The sequence below is a fragment of the Paroedura picta genome, chromosome 1, assembly GCF_049243985.1.
Source record: "Paroedura picta isolate Pp20150507F chromosome 1, Ppicta_v3.0, whole genome shotgun sequence".
Lineage (NCBI taxonomy): Eukaryota > Metazoa > Chordata > Lepidosauria > Squamata > Gekkonidae > Paroedura > Paroedura picta.
Window position 1 is genome coordinate 2,223,034 of NC_135369.1, and position 22,853 is coordinate 2,245,886.

Genomic DNA, 22,853 nt, shown 5'->3' on the forward strand with positions numbered 1-22,853 from the left:
ATCTGCACTTTCTATGGGATTCCTGCGGATTCCTGCAAAAGTGCAGGCTATAAATCTAAAATTAAATTGAATCGATAGAGCACAGTTTGAGTCCAGCAAAGTTTTATTCTGGGTATAAGCTTTCATATTTCACGCTCTGTGGACATGAAAAATTATACCCAGAATAAAATAATTCTGCAGATGCTCAGTCTATTGCTAAAGGTAAAGGTATCCCCTGTGCAAGCACCGGGTCATGTCTGACCCTTGGGGTGATGACCTCCAGTGTTTTCATGGCAGACTCAATACGGGGTGGTTTGCCAGTGCCTTCCCCAGTCATTACCGTTTACCCCCCAGCAAGCTGGGGACTCATTTCACCGACCTCGGAAGGATGGAAGGCTGAGTCGACCTTGAGCCGGCTGATGGGATCGAACTCCCAGCCTCATGGGCAGACAGCTTCAGACAGCTGCCTTACCACTCTGCGCACAAGAGGCTCTTTCAGTCTATTGCTAGTGGAGATTAAATGTAATTTGGAAGCACTTTGCATTGGGAGGAGTAAGTATACTTTCGTTTCTGCACTCCCGTTTGGCACTTGAGTGGTCGGCTGGTGAGGAAGAGGGAACAGATCCCCCTCTTCAGGGGAACCGATCACTCTAGTCTGAACATCAGTTGTAACGGGGAGAACTGTCACTCCCACCTGGAGGCTGCAACTGTAGCTCTTAACTCAAGATGGGTCACTCTGTTAGCCTGTCTGTATAAGGAGAAAAGAGCCAAGAGTTCTGCAGCACCTTTAAGAGTAGCCAAATCTGTGGCTGGGGAAGAGCTTTTGTGAATCACGGCTCACTTTGGCAGGTATCTTTAAGGTGCTACTGGATTTTTGTTCTTTTACAACCTGGTTGAGCTCCTTAGGGTGGTCCACCCTGAACTGGGATGGGGGAGATACATTTCTTTTTTATGCAGCCTAAGAGACTGAGATCCTGTGTATATGTGCTCTCTAGTTGCTTTCAGTTTATGTTGACTATGAATTAATGGACAGCCTAGGCTAGCCATATCTTGCAAGAGCTTGGTCCCCATTAGTACCTATGAGACCACCAAGGATGTCCAGAGTGGCTACACAGGGGCAGGCACAGGAAAAACACCAGTGTGGGGAGGGGGTGGTAGCTCAGTGGCAGAGCGTCTGTTTGGCACAAAGTCACAGACTGAATCCCTCCAGTTAAAAGGGACCGGGTAGGTGATGTGATCTGTCGCTGCCAGTCTGAGCAGACAAGACTGACGGATTGAAGGTCTGATTCAGTATCCAATTTTGCCTCTTGCCTTTTAAACCAGACATGGCTGCCATGAGCTGGTTGCACCCTGAAGACACTTTCCACCAACATGAACCAGCGACCTCCGCAAAGTCCTGTTTGTTAGCACCCTTGCTAAACTGAATTCTCACTAAGAAAAGTTGTTGCTTTTGGGTTGCCATCCCTACCAGCGACAGGCAGAGAAGAGTTGGCTTCTCTCTACCTGAAGGAGGCCCAGAGATGCCTCCCCCCCCATGACACCGTGTAAGGTAGGTGGAGCTGAGAGAGCTCTGAGAAAACTGGGACTGGTTCAAGGTTACCCCGCTGACTGCATGGGGAGTCTGGTTCGGTTTGACCCCTTTTATTGTGGCCATGTCAATCAGACTCTGGGTATAAAAAACCAAAATCCAATCTCAGAGGGCTGCAAGAATTTAAAAAAAACTGCACTAAGGCGCCCACTGCATGCTGGGAGCCTGGCCAAGCGGAGCGCGGGGGATTCTGGGAGCACACCTGTCCCAACAGTGAGACGCTCCATCGCGAACAAGTTCTCGTGGGCGCATGCGTAAGGCGAAATCTCATTTTGGCGCTTGCGTAGAAAGAAGCTCCCGTTCGGGTTGCTTTCCCCTCGGCCAACACAAGCCGCTACAACTGCGCGTCAGCCCTGCTTCCTATATTGTGCGCATGCGCTGATTATCTGAGTATTTCACGCGCGCATTCTTCCCCTCCTTGCGCATGCGCCCTGACTATTTCATGCTGCGTGAGGCAGGGCGAGCGAAAATGGCGGCTGGTCAAGCAGTTGATGAGTGGCAGGAGAGCGGAAGCCGTTGAGCGGGAGGCGAGGCTGCCGGTTAAACCGCCCTCTCCCTCAGGGTCTGGCCAGCGGCAGGCGCGTGAAAAGGGCGCGAGAAGCAGCAGCTCGTCCCCTTCGCCTTCCTCCGGGCCACCTCTCTGGCTTCCATTGGCTGCGCGGCGCCTCCGCTGTCGTCCGATTGGACGGCCCCGAGGAGAGAGGGCGAAACCTCGCACTCCTGCGGCGCCCCGATTGGTGGCCCTCCGAGCGCGCGCGCCGACTCAGACCAATAGGAAGGGCAAGGAGAGCCAACGTTGGATCGCGCCCCTGCCCTTTGAGCGGAAGGCGGGGCGTTGCCGTGGGCGACCGAGGGGGCGGGACCGAAGGGCTCTGGAAGGGTCCATCGCAGGGACCGGGTGGAGGGTGGGGGTCGTTCAGCCCCCTCCCCTAGTACCAGCGCTCGCCCCCCGGAGCCTGCCCGGCGAAGGGCCCGCGCCCAATACGCCCCTTGCGCCCGCCATGCGCCCCCCGTGCCCGCCTCGGAAGGCCGGCGCTCCCGGCGGCCGCGTCCTGCGCCTGCGCGGTTGAGGCAGGGGGCGCGCGGGTGGGGGGGCGTGTCCCGTCGCGAGCCGGAGCGGGCGGCGCGCGCGTCTGCGCGTGCGCGCTCCGCTCCCCCTCTCCGTCGGCGGCGTTGCTTGTGCGACCGAGGCAGGCAGGGAAGGAAGATGGCGGCGGGCGGCGGAGGGAGCGGCGGCGGGAGCGGGGGCAAGGCCTCTTCCTCGTCGTCCTCCTCGTCGTCCTCGTCGTCCTCGGCCTCCTCCTCCGGGGCGGGGGCGCTGCTGGAGGCGACGCTGGAGCGCAAGCTGCAGGCCCTCACCAACACCATGGAGTCCATCCAGGGCCTGTCCGCCTGGTGCCTCGACCACAAGCGCCACCACGCCGCCATCGTCCACCTCTGGGTCAAGGCCATGCGCAGGGGTGAGCGCCGCGGGGGGCAGGGAGGGGGCAGGGAGGGGGGGGTAGACTGCCGCCGCCGCCTCTGGAGGCTCTCGCACGCCGGCCCCGCAGTAGAGCCCTTCGGCCCGGAGGTGGACTGCCTCTGCACCTGGAGGCTCTCTCGGGGCAGGCAGTAGACTGGGCGGCCCTTTACCAGCCCTGCAAGGAGAGACTCTCTTGGGGCAAGCAGCGCCCCCAGCCCCGCATACGCGCCTTTCCCGTAGATGTGGACTGTCTTTGCAGCGTGACAGGGAATGAGTGTGGCCCTCCCTGCACAGACACTTACCCTTGTCCCGCTGTGCAGCTCTTTTGTGGGGAGGTAGACTGCCTCTGCATGGGGAGGCTCTCCTGGGGCTGTCTTCCACTCATCCCCCTAGAGAGCTCTTTTGCATAGCGGTGTGCCCCTTGTGTGTCGCGTGAAATGTTGTGTGGGGGTTTTTTGCATCGACAGGGGCGTTGTTGCTGTGGTGGATTGCGTTCACCAAGTTGAAAGGTGTGTTTCTGTCTTCTGTGCTTGTCTCGGCTGGAGAGACAGCAAAAGGGGGTCAGCCCCACAAGCAGCTGGCTGGATGAACTTGCCTGCAGGTTAGGTGGCTGGAGACGGATACAGGACATGGATAGACATCCAGGACCTTCGTGGACTGATCTGTCTCGCTCCTCTGGCCTGGATATTTATCTGCCTGGCTGTTTGTAGCCCCCCTGGAAAATGCTTGGGCTTCCAGAAACAAGACTGATTCCAGCGGGAGTTGGGTTGCTCCAAAGCAACAGGACACAGTTTGAGTTCAGGGGCACTTTTACGAGCAGAATTTTATTCAAGGCACAGCACACTGACAAGATCTTTGAGCAGCTTCTTGGAGAAATTTATTTATTTATTTTTCAGATTTATATACCGCCCTTCCCGAAGGCTCAGGGTGGTTTACATGGAAATGAGGAAACTGTACATGAAACATTACATATAACTAATTATAACATTAATAATTGAATGCGAAACGTAGGTTTTCTGCATCGTTTCTAGGACACATAGATCGTAGTGGATTCCTGGTTTTCGATCCCGTGGGGATGATGCTCAGGTTTTTGCATGTTGTAAGAAAGGAAATATCAGCCTGTACCCGTGCCGCTTCTTCATGAGGTTGATGGATTTCTGTTCCAAGCGGATCAATGCGATCCATGAAGATAGACCGAGGTGGGTAGCCACGTTGGTCTGAAGTAACAGAACAGCATTTTAGTTCACAGGTCCCTTTATAAACTAAGCTTGTTATTCCTGTTTGGTCCTTGTGTTTGTTGAGCCTCTCCATCATGCTGTATCCTAATTTCCTGCTCACCCTCGGCCTGTATGTATGATGGACTGTTAATTTCTCTTTCAATGTATGTGTGGGAGTGTGCGTGCACTCAAGAGTTTATGCCTTGAATCAAACTTTGTTTGTCTTAAAGATGCCACTGGACTCAGTGTTCTCCGTGATGCTTGTGTAGGGTGCGTTTCCAGGACCTCTCACGTGATACGTTTGTGACCTTCTCAACCACCCTGGAAGGCGGTCTAGAGATTTGTGTGGGTTGGTGCGGAAAGTCACATCCTTTACACAGACATTCTGAATGTGTCTGTTAGTATGGTTCTGTTTACGTCTTGCATGCTAAAGTGTCCGAGATTATTATGGAGAATAATTTTATTTATGAGCTGTCATGTGCATTCAGATACAGTGAAACAGAATATCCTCAACAATTACATATAGGTGTGTGTGTGTGGGGGGGTTTGAATTGCAAGGAAGGGTTAGCTAGAGTCAAAGCGTGCATTTGCACAAGCCAAGCCTCTCAATTTCCACTGGTACCCAGAACTGCACTTGGTTGGCCTCCATTGGACTCAGGTGGCTTCTTTGGTTTGTTCCTTAACTCTTAACTGCCCAGATGGGTCAGTGATTCTGTTTTTTTGGGGGGCACAATGGGGGCCACAGTGATTTGAGGTAACTTTGGAGGGCAGAGAATTGTGAATTTCCTGGATTCTGCAGGGGGTTGGACTAGATGACCCTGTAGGTCCCTCCCAACTCTATGTTTCTGGTATCTGTATGTTGATTTATGGCCATTCACAGGTCTTCATAGGATCTCAGTTATTATCGCCCTATTATTTTTGCATCTTGTGTCCAACTAGCCCCTTCCTGCCAGTTAACCCCCCCACACACAGACACGCCCTCTCTCTACTGATATATATGGACTGATCATTAAAGAGAAGTCTGCCTGCACATGAAAGCTTAAACTAGGCTGGTCTTAAAAGTTGCCACTGGACTCAAACTTTGTTCTGTGCTTCAGGCCAACAGGGTGACCCACTTGGATCAGGGATTCTTATGTACATGTACATGTTCTCTTTGTTTTCCTTCCCCACAGTCGCAGGATGGGGCTAGGGCATGAGTTGGAAGGGGCCATGCAGGCTATTTAGTTCAACCCCGTGCTCACCACTGCATCATAGTGTCCACTTAATGTTGAATTGGGGGCTGGAATGTCTGTCGCAGGTGTTTGGCTCAACAATCTCTACAACAGACTTATGAGAGGGGTCAAAAGGAATGCTATAGAAGGATGTGGAGCATCTGCAGAGCGGACCTTTCCATTGTAATGAATGTGTGGGCCCTTTTCAGTTGGATTTGTTGAGTTTTGCTTATGAGAAAACATGCGTTCCACCTGGCTGTAGGTCTTCCAGCACATCTCATGTGTTTGTATGCATTAACTCAGTGATCTCATTGGTGACAGCTCTGAAAGGTCCAAAAATTGGGAGGGGGGATATACAGGCGCGTTCAAGTGTGCAAAGGAGGAGGTATGTCTGCATCTAAAATGTACACTTTAAATAAAGCACTGAAGGTATGTTGTGACAATAATCAACGACCTAACAAGGTTGGCCAGTATACGCAGAAACTGGAAGAAGTTTGGCTAGCCCGAGGCCTTCTGGCAACTTTAGAAGGGGGGGGGAGGGTTCAAATTGTAGTCATGTTATATCTGAGCGGTTAAGCTAAGTGTGGCAGAGATATGATCCCTGTGAAGCAAGCTAAATGGGACCGCAAAGTCCGGCCAGAGAATGTGATGACTGGGTGTGGATTTGAATGTGAAATCCTGTCTCTTGGATTTGGGGCTTAGCTTTCACAGGACAGCCACCTGCAGACGATGGGAAGGCCGTCGGTTTTGTTCAAGGGGCTGGCTGGAGTGTGTCTACAGTGCTGTGTGCAGACTCGGGCTGAAGAGTCCATTTTCTTTTGCAAAAGGTGGAAGAGGTGGTGTTCCTGAGCACAGGTGGTTTAAGCCAGGGGTAGTCCACCTGTGGTCCTCCAGATGTCCATGGACTACAATTCCCATGAGCCCCTGCCAGTGTTTGATGGCAGGGGCTCATGGGAATTGTAGTCCATGGACATCTGGAGGACCACAGGTGGACTACCCCTGGTTTAAGCCATTGCTTTTGAGATGATGGCATGCGAGAAACATTATTGAGGTTGGTACATTTTAAAAATCTCGATTTCACAGGCACCTGATGGCATCTGAGCTGGTGGCACCTGACCCAGAAGGGGATCTTGGGGTGGTCGTGGGTGGCTTGGCGAGAAGGTCAGCCCAGTCTGCAGCTGCTGTGAAAAGGGCACATTCCATGCTGGCCAGAATGCAAACAGGAACTGGGGGGGGGGGAACCTGCAACTATCATGTTGTCCTCATAACAATCTGTTGTGAGACCAAGCTTGAAATATAGTGTCCCATTCTGGCCACTGAACATGAACTGGGGTGTTGTATAGGACTTAGATGGACAGCCATGTTGGTCTGGAGCAAGAGAACACAGTTTGAACGCAATGGCGCCTGGAAGACCAACCAAGTTTAATTCTGGGGATCTTAGTTCTATTATGTAGGGTTGTTTAGCAAAGAAAAAAGGCGAGAAAGAAGAGTTGGTTCTTATATGCTGATTTTCTCTCCGCGGAGGAGTCTCAAAGGGGCTTACATTCACCTCCCCTTTCCTCTCCCCACAACAGACACCCTGTGAGGGAGGGGAGGCTGAGAGAGCCCTGAGATTACTGAAGAAGAAGAAGAGTTGGTATTTATATGCCACTTTTCTCTACCCGAAGGAGTCTCAAAGCAGCTTACAGTCGCCTTCCCTTTCCTCTCCACACAACAGACACCCTGTGAGGGAGGGGAGGCTGAGAGAGCTCAGAGAGGACTGCTCTGTGAGAATAGTTCCAACAAAACTGTGCCTAATCTGGAGAGACTAATCTGGAGAACTGGGGTTGATTCCCCACTCCTCCTCCCCACTCCTCCACATGCAGCCAGCTGGGTGACCTTCAGCTAGTCACAGTTCTCTTAGATTTCTCTCAGCCCCACCTCCCTCACACCGTGTCTGTTGTGGGGAGAGGAAGGCACAGTGTAAGCCGCTTTGGGACTCCTTCGGGTAGCGAAAAGGTATAAAAAAGAGCCCTCAGGAGGGGTTTCATGAAGCCTTGAGTTTTCTTGGCAGCCCTGGAAGGGTTTTGCCAAATATTTTTATTTCATTTTTTAAAGTATTGGGTGATATGACCATATATGGCTATGCTGAACCCCCCCTACATGATCACTGGAGGGGGTGGGAAGGGGAGGGGGCCCGGTCATAACAGTCCTTGCGGGCTGAGGCTCGTCACACGTGGTAGGGACTGGAGTCCAGAGAGGTAAGTACTCTCATTCTTCCAGTAACATGTGACTTCTGGAGGTGTGGCCTGCTGTCATCCCTTCTGGGGGTTCTTGAAACCTGAGGAATGTTTCAGGAGTTTCTCAACACTGAAAAGGCCGAGAAAGGCTTTTACTGACCTAACAAGATGGTACTCCAGCATATGCATCCCTGGGATAAAATTGGCTTCGTCAGAAGTAGCATTCCTTCCACCTTCCCGCACAGAACAAAAGAGGCAGAATAGATAGTGCAGGGGGTTGGACTAGATGACCCAGGAGGTCCCTTCCAACTCTATGATTCTAGGTGAGAAATTACCAAGTGAAATTTGGGCCCCTAACAATGACAGGGGTCGGCCTGCCTCTAGAGCAGCAAAGGAAAGGCAGTGCGTAAGTATCTTGACCCCTGCACAGCACTGTGCCCACTAGCCTCACTTGTGCTCTGCCCTCCGTGGCGCTCTCTGCAGGGCTGCCAGGAAGCCAGGCTTTCTGTGGTTGTGTTTTCTCTTAAGCAAACTGACTTCTACAAATCATGTCAAGGGTTCAGTCAGGTGTAGCTAAGACTTGACAAGAACCTGTGAACTTTGGAAGCTCTCACAGCAGCCCCCCCCCCTCTCTCTCTGATGCGCTTAAGTTGCATAATTAGATTTCATAGAAATGTGGTGGCTGATCTACAGGTGGTCTCTTTCTTTTGGTTTCTGTGATTTGTTGTAATTAGAAGATGCAGGTGGGCAACCATGTTGGATCCGAAGCAGTAGGATCCTCGAGTTGGAAGAGATCTCCAGGGTCATCTAGTCCAACCCCCTGAACAATGCAGGAGCTCACAACTACATAGAACACAGTTTGAGTCCCATGGCACCTTGAAGACCAACCAAGGTGCCACTGATCTCAAATTGTGTTCTCCCTCTGGGTCAGGAGGACAGCTTGATGGGAAACACCCATCAAGCTGTCCTCCTGACCCCTCTTGTGAGTAATCAGGGGTCCTTCTCCTCAATTGTTAGATACTTATATCCTACTTTTCTCAAATTTTTTGCCACTGAGAAGCCCCTGAAACTTTCCCTACGCTTTGCCAAACCCCAGAACCAGTGCGGTCGTGCAGAATATGGTTGGGAAGAATGGCCGTGTGCCTGGTGCCCCTTCCCACCTCCTCCAGGACCATCATTGGCCATTTGGGGCGGGGCGGGTGGGTCGACATGACCATATAGGGTTATATCACCCAATAAATGTTTAGCACATTTTAAAAAGCATATCAGCAGTTGATTAACTCCCTCCCATTTAGGAAACCCTTCCAGGGCCATCAAGAAGCCCCAGGTCTCACGTAGCCCTAGTGGGAAATGCCTGCTCTAACCACAACATCCATTGCCACTGTGCCTAATTAAACAAGGCAGAATTAGCCATGCAAGCAAGTCCAGCAGATTTCGGAGCCCATAATAATGTCTGTGCGCCCACCTGTGTAGTCATTTGTAAAGTCAACAGCAAACGGGGCTCATATTATTTCTGCAGGCTTGGAAGGCAGTTAAGTGACAGGGTCTGAGCCCAGAGTCTCCATCTCCTTCTTGCAAGGCCTCACTGTGGGGAGCTCCTTTTCCCTCTCCAGCCTTGCTGACTCAGTGCCGCTCTCCTGTCTTGATGCCCGGGGTGTGATCCTGCCCTCCAGACCCTGTTAATCTGCCCCAAGGGCTTTGTTTGCCACATGGGAAACGGACATGGTCCACACTCCTCCCCTGTTCTCTCTGTCTTATGAGCAAGCCCTTCCCTGGGGCCAAAATGGACCACTTGGTCACGGAACCGGGGTCACTGAGGGTAGGCAGGTAGTTGTGAGTCCCTGCCATGTGCGAGGGGTTGGACTAGATGACCCTGAAGATCCCTTCCAGCTCTAGGATTCTGTGATCCTGGAGGGGAAGCCTATCAATAGCTACAAGCCATGGTGACTAAAGGGGGCCTTAACAATGAGAGCTAGTCACCCTCTGGATCACAGTGCTAGGAGTCAACATTGAGGAAGGGCCTTGGCCTCCATGGCCTGTGGTTGGGCCTCCAGTGGAACTGGTTGGCCGTTACGTGGGATGGGAGTTTGAACTAGATGGTCTCTCACCGGTCTGACCCAGCAGAGCTCTCCTGAGGTTCTTCTCAGGGAAAGGCCTTGGACTCTGCCCTGTGGTTGACCACTGTGTGAGGCATGAGGAACTGGCTGGCCCCTGGGTGAGACGGGAGGCTGGACTGGAGGGACCCTCCCTGGCCTGACCCAGCAGGACTCTTCTGGGGGTCTTCTCAGGGGAAGGCCTCGGCCTCTCTGCCCTGTGGCTGGCCCTGCAGAGGAACTGGCTGGCCCCTGGGTGAGACGGGAGGCTGGACTGGAGGGACCCTCCCTGGCCTGACCCAGCAGGGCTCTTCTGAGGGTCTTCTCAGGGGAAGGCCTCGGCCTCTCTGCCCTGTGGCTGGCCCTGCAGAGGAACTGGCTGGCCCCTGGGTGAGAGGGGAGGCTGGACTGGAGGGACCCTCCCTGGCCTACCCAGCAGGGCTCTTCTGAGGGTCTTCTCAGGGGAAGGCCTCGGCCTCCCTGCCCTGTGGCTGGCCCTGCAGAGGAACTGGCTGGCCCCTGGGTGAGACGGGAGGCTGGACTGGAGGGACCCTCCCTGGCCTGACCCAGCAGGACTCTTCTGGGGGTCTTCTCAGGGGAAGGCCTCGGCCTCCCTGCCCTGTGGCTGGCCCTGCAGAGGAACTGGCTGGCCCCTGGGTGAGATGGGAGGCTGGACTGGAGGGACCCTCCTGGCCTGACCCAGCAGGGCTCTTCGGAGGGTCTGCTCAGGGGAAGGCCTCGGCCTCTCTGCCCTGTGGCTGGCCCTGCAGAGGACCTGGCTGGCCCCTGGGTGAGATGGGAGGCTGGACTGGAGCGACCCTCCCTGGTCTGATTGAGCAGGCTTACAATCTTATCCAATAGGTCTATTTTGCTTACTTCTTGTCTTTCCGTGTTTGTTACCTGTTGGTGCTTTCTTGCCCTGAATCTTGTGTGAGGATGTTGATCAGCTTCTCTCAAGGGAACTTTCTCTTGCTTGTTTGGCAGACCTTCCACCCACTTGATGCCGGGGGGCAAGATGGCTGGGGATCATCAAAGGATTTGGGGTAGCTTAATTAAGGACTGTTTGACTGTTGGCCAGCATTCATGGCATAAGACATTCAGTGTTATCCACTTGTTCTGGGATTCTGGCCGGCTTCCCTGTGTGCATACAGACTTGAGGCCCAACCGATGGAAGCTCAACCTGCATTTTCTGTAAGTTTGGTCCTTTATTAAATATTTCTTTGCAACCAAATGTGGACTTTGCATGTTGTTTCCTTGGGATTTCCTCGAGCCAGAAGACGAACCAGAGGGTGGGTGTTTGAGTCAGAGGTGAGTGCAGTCACTAGTGGAACAGGTCTGCAGGACCCGACCCGAAATGTTTACCTTTGTGAAAACTATAAAAGTAAGCAGACCTGTGCCGATTCTGTCATTTGATTAGGCGGGATGGAAAAGTGGCACTGTGACAATATTCTTCTGTAGCAGCTTCTGTTGGTTTGGGAGTTGTGCAAACAGGAGTGAGAAGCTGACTTTTTGTTTTTGTGATCATAGTCCGTGGTGCTGAATGACGGTAGTTACCAGTAGATCTGTTTTTCTCAGATCGGCATCCCAAAATTGCTTGTTCTTCCTTGCGTAGCTCTACCTTTTTCTTGAAGCCTCGTGATGCGACTGTGCTGGAGGTGTCATGCTGGTCCTTCCCTACCTTGATGCACGGTCACAAAACCTGAGGAGCAGGATGATGTGGTAGTGGCTGGAAACCCCACACTCCCAGGGAATGCCCGGGTAGCAGAATGGCTGTCACTGCATGGCGTGTGAGCATCAGCCCAGGGCTTGGGCTTGCGGTGACTCTGCAGCATCTGTAGCTGTGAGGGGTTCCTTGCAGGCAAAACCATACGCTGCTCCCCAAAACTCTGGAGAGGACTTGTGTCTTGAGACCTTCCTCTGCTTTTCAGCATCTTTTGCTTACGTATCCATGTTGTTTTAGAACATCCTGTAGACCAGTGGTTCTCAACCTTCCTGATGCCGCGACCCTTCAGTACAGTTCCTCATATTGTGGTGACCCCAAACATAAAACTAGGCAAGGGTTTTTTCACAGGAATTAAACCAAAAACTGACCAATGTCGTGAAGATCCATGGTTCATAGTTGTATATAAATTGGCAGGTGCCTTCAGGAGGAGCAGCAGCAGTGGCGGTGCCCCCCCCCCAAGCTGCTTGCCCTCCCACGAACCCTGTGAAAGGGGTGTTCAACCCCCAAGTTGAGAGCCACTGCTGTAGATTCCTGTGCAGCTAGAGCCAGCAAATCTTCAATTTATATGCCTGGCTTGGTATATAGTAGCTTCTCAGCTTCCTTTGTTTTTTAAGCAGAAGAAGAGCTGCTGTATGATACCCCGCTTTTCACTACCCAAAGGAATCTCAGAGCGGCTTGCAATTGCCTTCCCTTCCTCTCCACAACAGGCACCCTGTGAGGTAGATAGGCCTGAGGGAGCTCTAAGTGACCTGTGACTGACCCACGGTCACCTAGCTGGTTGCATGGGGAGGACTGGGGAATCAAATCCGACTTTCCAGATTCGAGGCTTCCACTCTACCACCAGTACAACAGTTGGCTTGCTTTGTTCTGAGAGATTGATTGGTTGATACTTTATATATATGTAATACTAGTAATCAAGCCTGCTGTATGTAAAATACAGCGGGCGCTAGGCATGGGAGCCCCCGGCAGTCGCGCAGAGCACGGCTGCCGGGGGCTCCCTTGGTCAGCGGCCTGACGCGGTGAGAGGCGCTTTGCGCCTCTCGCCACGTCAGGCTGCCGGCAAAGGAGCAAGTGCGAGCGGCTGTGCGCGGCTCGCACTTGCTCCGGCAGGGACTCAGAGGGACCAATCGGCAGGCGCTTAGCGCCTGCCGATTGGTCCCTCCAGTAGTCTGTCCAGAGGAAGTGGCCAATCGGCACCCTTCCTCATCACGGACACATTCCGCCTCCCAAGCCCTTATCCTTTTATTTAGTCCGCGGTGCCTGGGTCATCTAGTCCAACCCCCTGCACTAGGCAGGACACTCGCATCCCTGTTGCTCATCCACTGTCACCTGCCACACCCTTGAACCTTCACAGAATCAGCATCTCTCTCAGATGGCTATTCAGCCTCTGCTTAAAAATCTCCAGAGATGGAGATCTCACCAACTCCTGAGGAAGCCTGTTCCAGTGAGGAACCACTCTAACTGCCAGGAACCACTTCCGGAGGTTTAGAATCATAGAATCATAGAGCTGGAAGGGTCCTCCTGGGTCATCTAATCCAACCCCCTGCACTGTGCTTCTTCTGGATGCTTAGACAGAATTTCTTTTGAATTAATTTAACGTGAGAAAAATTCTAAGTACCGTCTAAACAAGAGCTCAGATGCTGTGTACCCTAGTAGAAGAGAGCCAGACAGTGTGTACCCTAGTAGAAGAGAGCCAGAGTCCAGCAGCACTTTCTATACTAACAAAAATAGTGGCAGGGAAAGCGCTTTTGGGAGTCTCTGCTCCCGTCCTCTGATGGATCGATATGGGCGATGGTGTGCCTGTAGCCAGCAGTCAAGAGTCACCGTCCAGAAGGACCTGAAAGACTAACACCAGGGGTAGTCAAACTGCGGCCCTCCAGATGTCCATGGACTACAATTCCCAGGACCCCCCTGCCAGCGAACGGTACCCCTGACTAACACCATTTGTGGCAGGGAAGGAAGGAGCTTTCATGAGAATGAATGAATAAATAAAGGGGTGTGTGGCAGTTTCAAAAGCTGTGCTTGTTTAGGGAATAGTTCTGCTGCCTCCACAGTCCTGCTTGTGTCACACTCCTCTCCTCCAGCGCAGCCTGTCCCCAAGCAAGTGCCAGGTGTGTATTGTTGCCCCCAGTGCACTATCTGGTGTGCCGGAGAGCGTGATGAATCTGCATTTCTTTTGTGTCAATTGCTTTGAGTCCCCAGTGGGGAGAGACCTGGGGGGAAAGTAGACGTCTTCATAAGAAGACTAGAACTGCTAGGAGAAGAAGACTCCACCTGAGATGGATTGACTCTGTGCCCACACTGTGTGTGCGTGAAGGGCCCTCAAGTCCCAGCCCGTACAGCAGGTCCAGCTTTCCAGGCAAGTGAAACGCAAATGTGGTTTGCTGTGGCCTTCCCTTCCAGGTACTGACCTGACCGAGATCTGACGAGGGTGGACTATACTAGTGGTTCCCACACCTTTTGGGGCTGCTGCCCCCTTGGCTTCCAGGCAGCATCTCTAGTCCCGCCCCCCCCCAAAAAAAACTCACTGATGCTCACCATATTCCTTTTGTTAGGCCTCCTGCAAATTCACAACACTGTATTGCCTATGCTTCTTTTTTCATTGTGCAATGGCCATATTTTAGTATGGGGGGGGGGAAAGTAATTTTTAAAAGTCACATTGAGTCCTCATTGCAGAGAGATGGACAGGAACTAAAGGTAAAGGTAAAGGTATCCCCTGTGCAAGCACTGGGTCATGTCTGACCCATGGGGTGATGCCCTCCAGCGTTTTCATGGCAGACTCAATACGGGGTGGTTTGCCAGTGCCTTCCCCAGTCATTACCGTTTGCCCCCCAGCAAGCTGGGTACTCATTTTACCAACCTCGGAAGGATGGAAGGCTGAGTCAATCTTGAGCCGGCTGCTGGGATCGAACTCCCAGCCTCATGGGCAAAGCTTTCAGACGGCTGCCTTACCACTCTGGCCACAGGAGGCTCTTGGAGAGAAACTAGGGTTGCGAAATTCCTGGCTAACTGGGATGGAGCCTGGGAAGGACAGAGCCTGAGGAGGGGGAATGAGCTCAGCAGGCAGGTGATCCCCTCTAGCCCACCTCCTGAAGCTCTTGTTTTCTTCTGGAAGCTAAGCAGGGTTGGCCTGGTCAGCACTGGGGTGGGAGACTACCCAGGAAGGCCAGGGACACTACTCCCACAGGCAGGCAATGGCCAAACCAGCTTGGAATGGCTCTCACTAGGAAAACACAGCCACAACAGGAAAAAAGTTAAATAAGTGCCCCCAGAGTTCCTCACCACCCCTCTGTCGCCCCCAAATTCCTCAGTGCCCCCCTGGATCCTACCACAGCCCCCAGGGAGGAGCATCCTGCCCACTTTGGGAAACCCTAGACTATACCATGCTGCCTTCCCTGCAGACACCTATTTAAATCCACTCTTTTCTCCTGGAGATATTTGACCCTGCCCCTCCCAGTGCAGTCTGTCTGTTCACAAAGATGCTTTTGTGTTGTCCAGCAAGCTTGTGGTCTGGTTTGGAAAGCAATTCCGGTAAATTTTTGGCTGAATTGGTAGTAATTGTAGGGGCATCTGGCCATGCCGTGCTTCCCGATTTGAAGAATCTGCCCAGTCCTCCTGTCAAATAATTTGACAGTCTATGAGTGAGTAGGTGTAAAAATAGGAGCTCTGGACTTGGCCCCTGCAGTCAGGCAGGCCCTCGGCCTTCTGGAGTGATAAACAGGGAAAACTGAGCTACGCTTGCCGGGAGACAAGTGAGGTCGTCAGCGTGTGTCTGTCGAATGCCATCAAGTCTCTTCTGACATAGGGCGAACCTGTGGGAATTAACAGCCTCCAAAATGCTTGTTGATGCGTTAGCAGCTCGGGTCTTGCAATCTGAGGGTTGCGGCTTCCCTTTACAGCCTCTCTGTTGAGGTCTTGAGATGAGCCAGGCTGGAGAGAAGCATCAGCCAAATAACGGTGAAAGAGGATCACAGCTAGGATCCCACATGCCTGGGCGTTTGCAGCAGGGGTCTGGATGTGCATTTAGTTGTTCTGTTGTTAAAACAGTGGAATTACAGTATTTGCTGGCGTATAAGACTACTTTTCCCCCCTGAAAAACATGCCTCCAAGTGGGGGGGGGGGTCGTCTTATACGCCGGGTGCACTTCAGTTGGGTTAGACATAGCGGCCCATAGTGGCCCGTAGTACTGTATTTTGAGTGGAAATGCTGAGGGGTTGTCTTATACACCGGCAAATGCGGTAGATAGTAGGTATAGCGTATGTTTCCATTTTCCTCAACATTTCTGGAAATTTTACATCTGTGTACAACAGAGGATTTTATACCCCACTTGTCACTCCCTGGGTGAGGGTCAAAGCAGCTTACAATCGCCTTCCCTTCCTCTTTGCACACCAGACATCCTGTGAGATCGGTGGGGCTGCGGGAGCTCTGACAGGACTGCTCCGCGAAGCCAGGGGTCACTAGTTGGTTCATACTGGACGATCTTAGGGTACTGCTTGGGGTCTGTACCTATAGCTCCCAAATTTGTTGTGTGTGTATGTGACCAGGTTCTTTCCCCTGCTCCCTGTTGGTGGCCAGTGTTGTAGCACTGCAAAACTCAAGTGCCAGGGTTTGGGGGAATTAGGTCAGAGTCCCGTTGTTTTTCCTGAGGGTCTTTATTGTAATGTTGTGAAACTCTGCCCCAGATGGGGCTGAACTTTTTGGTCTTTCTGGGTCCAGACTTTCCAATTGCCACTGTGGGTTCCCTAAATTGCAGCATTCTGAGATTGAACCGTGTCGTATTCTGTGCCTCTGAATGCACTCCCCATAAAGATGGATTTAATGCGCTGGAAATAGAGAATCGGCATCATTTTGCCTTCAATCCCCTTTATTTCTTTTATTGGGTAGATGGGCTAATCGTCATTTTTATGAGTTTGTGATCTTAACTAAATCACACAACTTCCAGACTGCCAGTGGAGAAACTGAAATGGTTAAAGCTCTTCTGACCCTTGGCTCCAGGATCAACCAAAAGGGGGACCAAACCGAAGGAATCAGAAGGAGATTGAGACTGGGAGGAGCAGCCCTGGGGGAGCTAGAGAAGGTCCTTCAAGGAGGTAGCCCAGGTGGCCAAGGTCCTATTAACCCATTATATATGGGCCCATTACTGTGTACAAGTGTGAAAGCTGGACACTGAAGAAAGTTGCAGAACAAAGTTTGGGTCCATGGGCACCTTTCACACCAGCAGAAGACATAAGCCTTCATGGGCAGACTGACAAGAAAGCTGACAAGAGAAAAAGTGGATTCAGTTAAGAAGAAGAGTTCTTGGATGCCACTTTTCTCTACCCGAAGGAGTCTCAAAGTGGCTTACGTTCTCCTTCCCTTTCCTCTCCCCACAACAGACACCCTGTGAGGGAGGCGAGGCTGAGAGAGCCCTGATATTACTGCAGAAGAAAAAGAGGTGGTTCTTATATGCCACTTTCCTCTATCTGAAGGATTCTCAAGGGGGCATACAATCCCCTTCTCTTTCCTCTCCCCACAACAGACACCCTGTGAGGTGGGTGAGGCTGAGAGAGCCTTGATATTCCTGCTCGGTCAGAACAGTTTTATCAGTGCCGTGGAGAGCCCAAGGTCACCCAGCTGACTGCATGTGGGGGAGTGCGGAATCAAACCCGGCATGCCAGACCGCACTCCTAACCACTACACCTCCTGTGGACCTCCATAAAGAGAAGAAATTGGTGGGCTCCAGATCAGATCAAGCCTGAACCATCCCTAGAAGGTCTAATGACCAAACTGAGGCTATTGTACTTTGGTCACATCACAAGAAGACAAAGAGTCATTGGAAAAGACAATAATGCTAGGAAAAGAGGGGGGACATAAAGGGAGATGGGTTAACTCAGTAGAGGAAGCCACAACCCTCATTCTACAAGACCTGCTCAGGGCTGTGAATGATGCTTTGGAAGTCATTGATTCATAGCAGGAAGCACACGCCATCATATCTCCTTGCTGAAGACGGTACACGTGGTTTTGAAGTCACAGCATGGAAAGTCAGACTTGGGGAAAACACTCCGTTTTAAGGTTGAGTTTGGCCAGCTGTATTTCTCCTGCTGATTCCCTGATTCTTAGTTTCTCCGGCTCTCGCTGATCTCACATCCAAGACTCCCCACCCGTGTTTCGCCTGCTGCAGCCAGAGCTACAGAGCATCTTGTGACACCTTCAAGGGAAAGTGATTTATTGTGGCCCCTGCTTCTGTGGGCCAGAGGCGTCTTCCCCTTTGCTGCACTACCTGTCAGTCCTCTTCCTGCCTCTGACAAAAGGGCCTATGGCTCCCCGAAGCTGCCACCGCAATAAATCCGTTAGTCTTCTGAGGTGTTGCAAGACTTTTGTCATCTTCTTTGGGTTTGCATCCTGCCTTTCCGCTCTTATGCCCCAGGCAGTGAAGGCACTGTAGTGGAAAATATAATGGCAACAGGTTGAGACAAATTCTTGTCTTCTTAGTTTTGAAGAGTCCTTAAATGGATTTCAAGGAGGAGGCATGGTTTATTGAAGGGGTAGTCAAACTGCGGCCCTCCAGATGTCATTGGACTGCAATTCCCATAAGCCCCTGCCAGCATTTGCTGGCAGGGGCTTATGGGAATTGTAGTCCAAGGACATCTGGAGGGCCGCAGTTTGACTACCTCTGGTTTATTGAGTGCCCTTTAGTACATAATGATTACAGTGGAGAAGTGGTGCATTCTCAATGTTGTCCCCCTTACAAATGTACTTAGAATTCTAAAGTATAAACTGGAAACTCCTTCCTTCCTTCCTTCCTTCCTTCCTTCCTTCCTTCCTTCCTTCCTTCCTTCCTTCCTCCCTCCCTCCCTCCCTCCCTCCCTCCCTCCCTTCCTTCCTTCCTTCCTTCCTTCCCTCCTTCCCTCCTTCCTTCCCTCCCTCCCTCCCTCCCTCCCTCCCTCCCTCCCTGACAAATATTACTTGAGTGGATTGATTTAAATCCAATCCAGTTGTAAAAATATATAGTACCAAGGTATTGGTACTAGCCTTCTGCCTGTAAGAGGGAGCTCTTCTGCCAGGCATTTGGTTGGGGCCAACGAACAGCAAGATGTGTTAACTCTATATGAACACCCCCCCCCCAAAAAAAAACAGAGTCATAGAGTTGGAAGGGACCTTCTGGGTCATCTAGTCCAGCCCCCTGCACTACGCAGGGCACTCACATCCCAATCGCTCATCTACTGTCACCTGCCACCCCCTTGAGCCCCAACCTTGAACCAAGATACTCTTGGATTGTTTGCTTATACAGCTGGTATGACTGTTTTTACAATGATGATTTTAGAATTTGATACTCTGTGTACATTTTATTATGAATGTTTTTTATGAAATGGAAAGAGCAGGGTATAAATCAAAGAATAAATAAGACAGGTCATGTTGGACCCATGGGGCCAGGATGTCTGAAACTGTTCCACTGTCCCGTCCACATCCCCCCCCCCCCCAGCAACAGGAAGGCAGAGCTTCACTGCCCCAGACATAGTGCCCCATCTCTGCCTTGGTCTCTCTGATGGTCTCTTCTCTTCTCCGTATGTTCATCCAGTCCCCCCTTGAAGCTTTCTGTGCCTTCAGCCGCCACCTTGCAGCAGTGAATTCCAAGCGTTAACAACTCTTGGGGTGAAGGAATGCTTCCTTAATTAAGTTATAAACGTACTGCTCATTAATTTCACGGCGTGCCCACGAGTTCTTGTCTTGCAACAAAGGGAGAAGAGTTCTTTATCTTCTCTGCCCCATGCCTAATTTTGTAAGCTTTTCTCCTGTTGCTCCTCACACAAAGTTTCTCCAGGCTAAAGAGCCCTAACCGATTTGACCTTTCCCCATGGAAAAAGTGCCTTTCCCCAGTGCTAGCATCTCTCTTTTGAGGGTCCATGACCAGAACTGCACCCAGCCTTGCCGTAGATTTCTGCAGGGGGGTTGGGATACGAGCAAATCTGTTTTCAGTCTCCTTCCCGATTTCCCCAGCTGAGCGTTGTTGGCCTTTTTTATTGAAGTCACCCGCTGAGTCGATGCGATCCGTGAGTTCTCTACCAGGACTCTACCAGTCAGTTGCTGCCAGTTCGGATCCCATCTGCGTATATTTATAGCTAGGATCCTTGGCCCCCCACTGCTTGTTACTTTGCACATCCCCAGGTTCTCCCCCCCAAGAAAACAGACCGATTTAAATGATTGGTAATATCTCCATTATTAAAAGCTTCCTATTGGTTGCCCTGGTGTACACTGTAACTAAATATTTAGTATGTTTGCAGTTTTAGATTATGTTATGAACTCTTGCATATTTTTAGAGGATAGTGCTGATGGCCTCAAGGATGTTGCTTCTTTTTTCCCTCTGCTCCTTTCCGTTTTGCTCAGCCCTTTTTGCTTTGTATCATAAGCAGAAGGTAAATAATTGTGTGTTGGAGAAGACTCTTGCGAGTCCCTTGGACTGCAAGGCGAACAAACCGGTCAGTCCTAGAGGAGATCAGCCCTGACTGCTCCTTAGAAGGCCAGATCCTGAAGATGAAACTCAAATACTTTGACCACCTCATGAGAAGGAAGGACTCCCTGGAATAGAGCCTAATGCCGGGAGCGATCGAGGGCAAAAGAAGAAGGGGACGACAGAGAATGAGGTGGCTGGATGGAGTCACTGAAGCAGTCGGTGCAAACTTAAATGGACTCCGGGGAATGGTAGAGGGCAGGAAGGCCTGGAGGATCATTGTCCAGGGGGTCGCGATGGGTCGGACATGACTTCGCACATAACAACAACAAATAATTGCACCCAAAAGCACATTGCCTTCTTGATCTTTTTGTGTGAAGGGTAAACGCTCCTGTTCCCTGGCAGGTAGAGTCATCATGAATTCAGGCATCTGCAAATTATTTTGAAGAGCGATGGCTGTTGCTGTTTTTGTGCTGCATTACTTTGTTGTGTTCTTGGTGTTTTTATGTTTTATATTGTGCTTTTGGTGATTTTATTATGTCTTATGGGAGGGGGTATTCTGTCAATTTAGAAGTGGGCTTGGTAGGCAGATTTTATTTTTTTACTGGTCAACTGTAAGCGAGCCCACTCACTCGGGCCAGATGCAAGCTCTCTTAGATAAAATATTGGACCCATTTCTGCCCGGCTTGTGGCAAGGCTGTGGGGCGGAGACAGCTTTGGTTGCCCTCATGGATAAGTCCCGGAGGCGACTGGACTGAGGCGGGTCAGCACTGCTGGTGTTATTAGATCTCATCATGACAGCACTTGAGACAGATTCAGATGGGCAGCCGTGTTGGTCTGAAGTAGCACAAAAAAAAAATCAGAGTCCAGTGCTACCTTCAAGACCAGGGGTAGTCAAACTGCGGCCCTCCAGATGTCCATGGACTACAATTCCCAGGAGCCCCTGCCAACGAACGCTGGCAGGGGCTCCTGGGAATTGTAGTTCATGGACATCTGGAGGGCCGCAGTTTGACTACCCCTGTTCAAGACCAACAAAGATTTATTCAAGGCGTGAGTTTTCTAGTGCAAGCACCGTTCGTCAGACTATGATCTCCTTACATGACATCGCAAAAATCAATTTTGTTACATCAATAGACGGCGTTTAAGACAGTCGATCGTGAGCTTTTATCTTGCCACCTTGCCAGTGTGGGGGTTGGCCCTACAGTGGCTTGCCTCCTTTCTTTACAGTCAGGGACAGAAAGTAGCTATTTGGGAAGAAACATCACAGTCCCATCCTCTCGCTTGTGCTGTGCAGGGCACAGTTTTTTCCCCAATACAATTTAACATCTGTATGTTCCCTCTTGCACAGCTGGCCCGGGGGTATGGTCTGAGGTGTCACCAGTATGCGGATGACACCCAGTTCTTCCTGCTGATGGGCGGCTAGCCGAAACCTCCCCCAGAGTCAGCCAGATGTCTGAAGGCTGTGCGGGATGGATCTGACAGAGCCTGCTGAAACTCAATCCCCTGTGGTTGGGAAAGAAAGGGCCTTTCCTGCCCTGTCGAAGGGCACTTTGCAGCTTTGTGCACCGTCAGGAGTTTGGGGGTGACCCTTGATGCCTCCTTATCAAAAAAGGTGCAGGTCACAAGTGTTGCTCACCAGGCTTTTTACTATTTGTGCCAGGGGGGAAGCTAGTAGCACAGGGGTGGCCAAACTGGCAGGAGCTCATGGGAATTGTTGTAGTACATGGACATCTGGAGAGTCACAGTTTGGCCTAGCCTTATTTGGTCCCAGATGACCTAACCACAGTGATCTATGCAGCAGTCACCTCCAGACTAGATTACTGTAACTTGCTGTGTGCAGGACGACCCGTGACCCTGATCTAGAGAATACAGCTGCTACAAAATGCAGTGGCACCAGTCCTCACAGGGACCCCATGGAGGGCTCATAAACGACCTGCATACAACAGGTCCTGGCCCCTACCTGGTGGAATGAGCTCCCGGAAGAGCTGCGAGCCCCGCGGGATTTACCAGCTGCCTGCAAAACTCAGCTCTTCCGCCAGGTCTTCAGTTGAGGCCAGCGCCTCGATGGAAGATGGGACCGCTCTCTAAGGTTATCTGGCGGCAGCTGTTTCTTCCTCCCCGAGTTATGGCTGGGTTGTAGCACCGCCGCCGCTTGGATTGGACTGGGTTAGGTTGGGGGCCTTTGTGTTTTAGATGGATTTTATTGTAATAGGGGTTTTAATGGGGTTTTATTTTCCGTGACCCACCAGGAGCCTCAGGGGACTGGCAGGATATAAATCTAATAAATAAATAAACAAACAACTGCATTAGCTACCAGTGAAGTTCCAGAGCAGGGTCAAGGTTCTGGTACTGACCTTCAAGACTCTCAGGCTAGTGAGAAACGATAAAAACAATTTAAAAAGCGTTTTTTAGCTGTGTTCAAATTAAGAAAACAAGTAAGGACATGGTACGACCATTGCAGGACAAGACAGCGAAATTGTAAGAGGTGATGGAAGAGAAGGCTGAACTGCTCAATCCCTCCTTCTCCTCAGTCTTCTCTTGCGAGGGACTTCGGGCTCATTGTGGCAGAATCATTTCCTGTGATGAGGGAGGGGAGTTGTGGCCCAGGATCACTGGAGGGGTAGTCCGTAAACCCGCCACAGGCTGGCTAGGGAGTGGCGGGGAATAAATTGAATAATAATAGTAATAATAATACACCTAGATTCCTTAAATGAAATAAAGTCCTCTGAGCCAGTACAAGTGAAGTGCCAGAGGATGGGAGGCTGGCAAATGTTGTCCCCATCAAGAAGGGGGAAAAGGAGAATCCAGGTAACTAGCAATCCGTCAGCTTGACATCTGTATCTGTAGAACAAATAATCAAACAGTTGGTCCTTGAGCAGCTAGAGCAGATGGCTGCGATTTACTAAGAGTCAGCATGAAAGGAATATTGGGGA

General features: G+C 51.3%; 1 protein-coding gene across 3 annotated transcripts in view; it reads left to right on the forward strand.

Moving 5' to 3' along the window:
• Positions 1-2,422: 2,422 nt before the first annotated feature.
• The window catches only part of RPRD2 (regulation of nuclear pre-mRNA domain containing 2), a 72,995-nt gene continuing 52,564 nt past the window's right edge, over positions 2,423-22,853 (forward strand). For all 3 annotated transcript variants that reach the window (XR_013228005.1, XR_013228006.1, XM_077319506.1), the window contains exon 1: positions 2,423-3,027. Coding sequence is in view for 1 of the 3 variants with exons in the window: in XM_077319506.1 (XP_077175621.1) it covers positions 2,775-3,027 (253 nt within the window). In the remaining 2 variants the exon portion in view is untranslated. The remainder of the gene's footprint in view (positions 3,028-22,853) is intronic.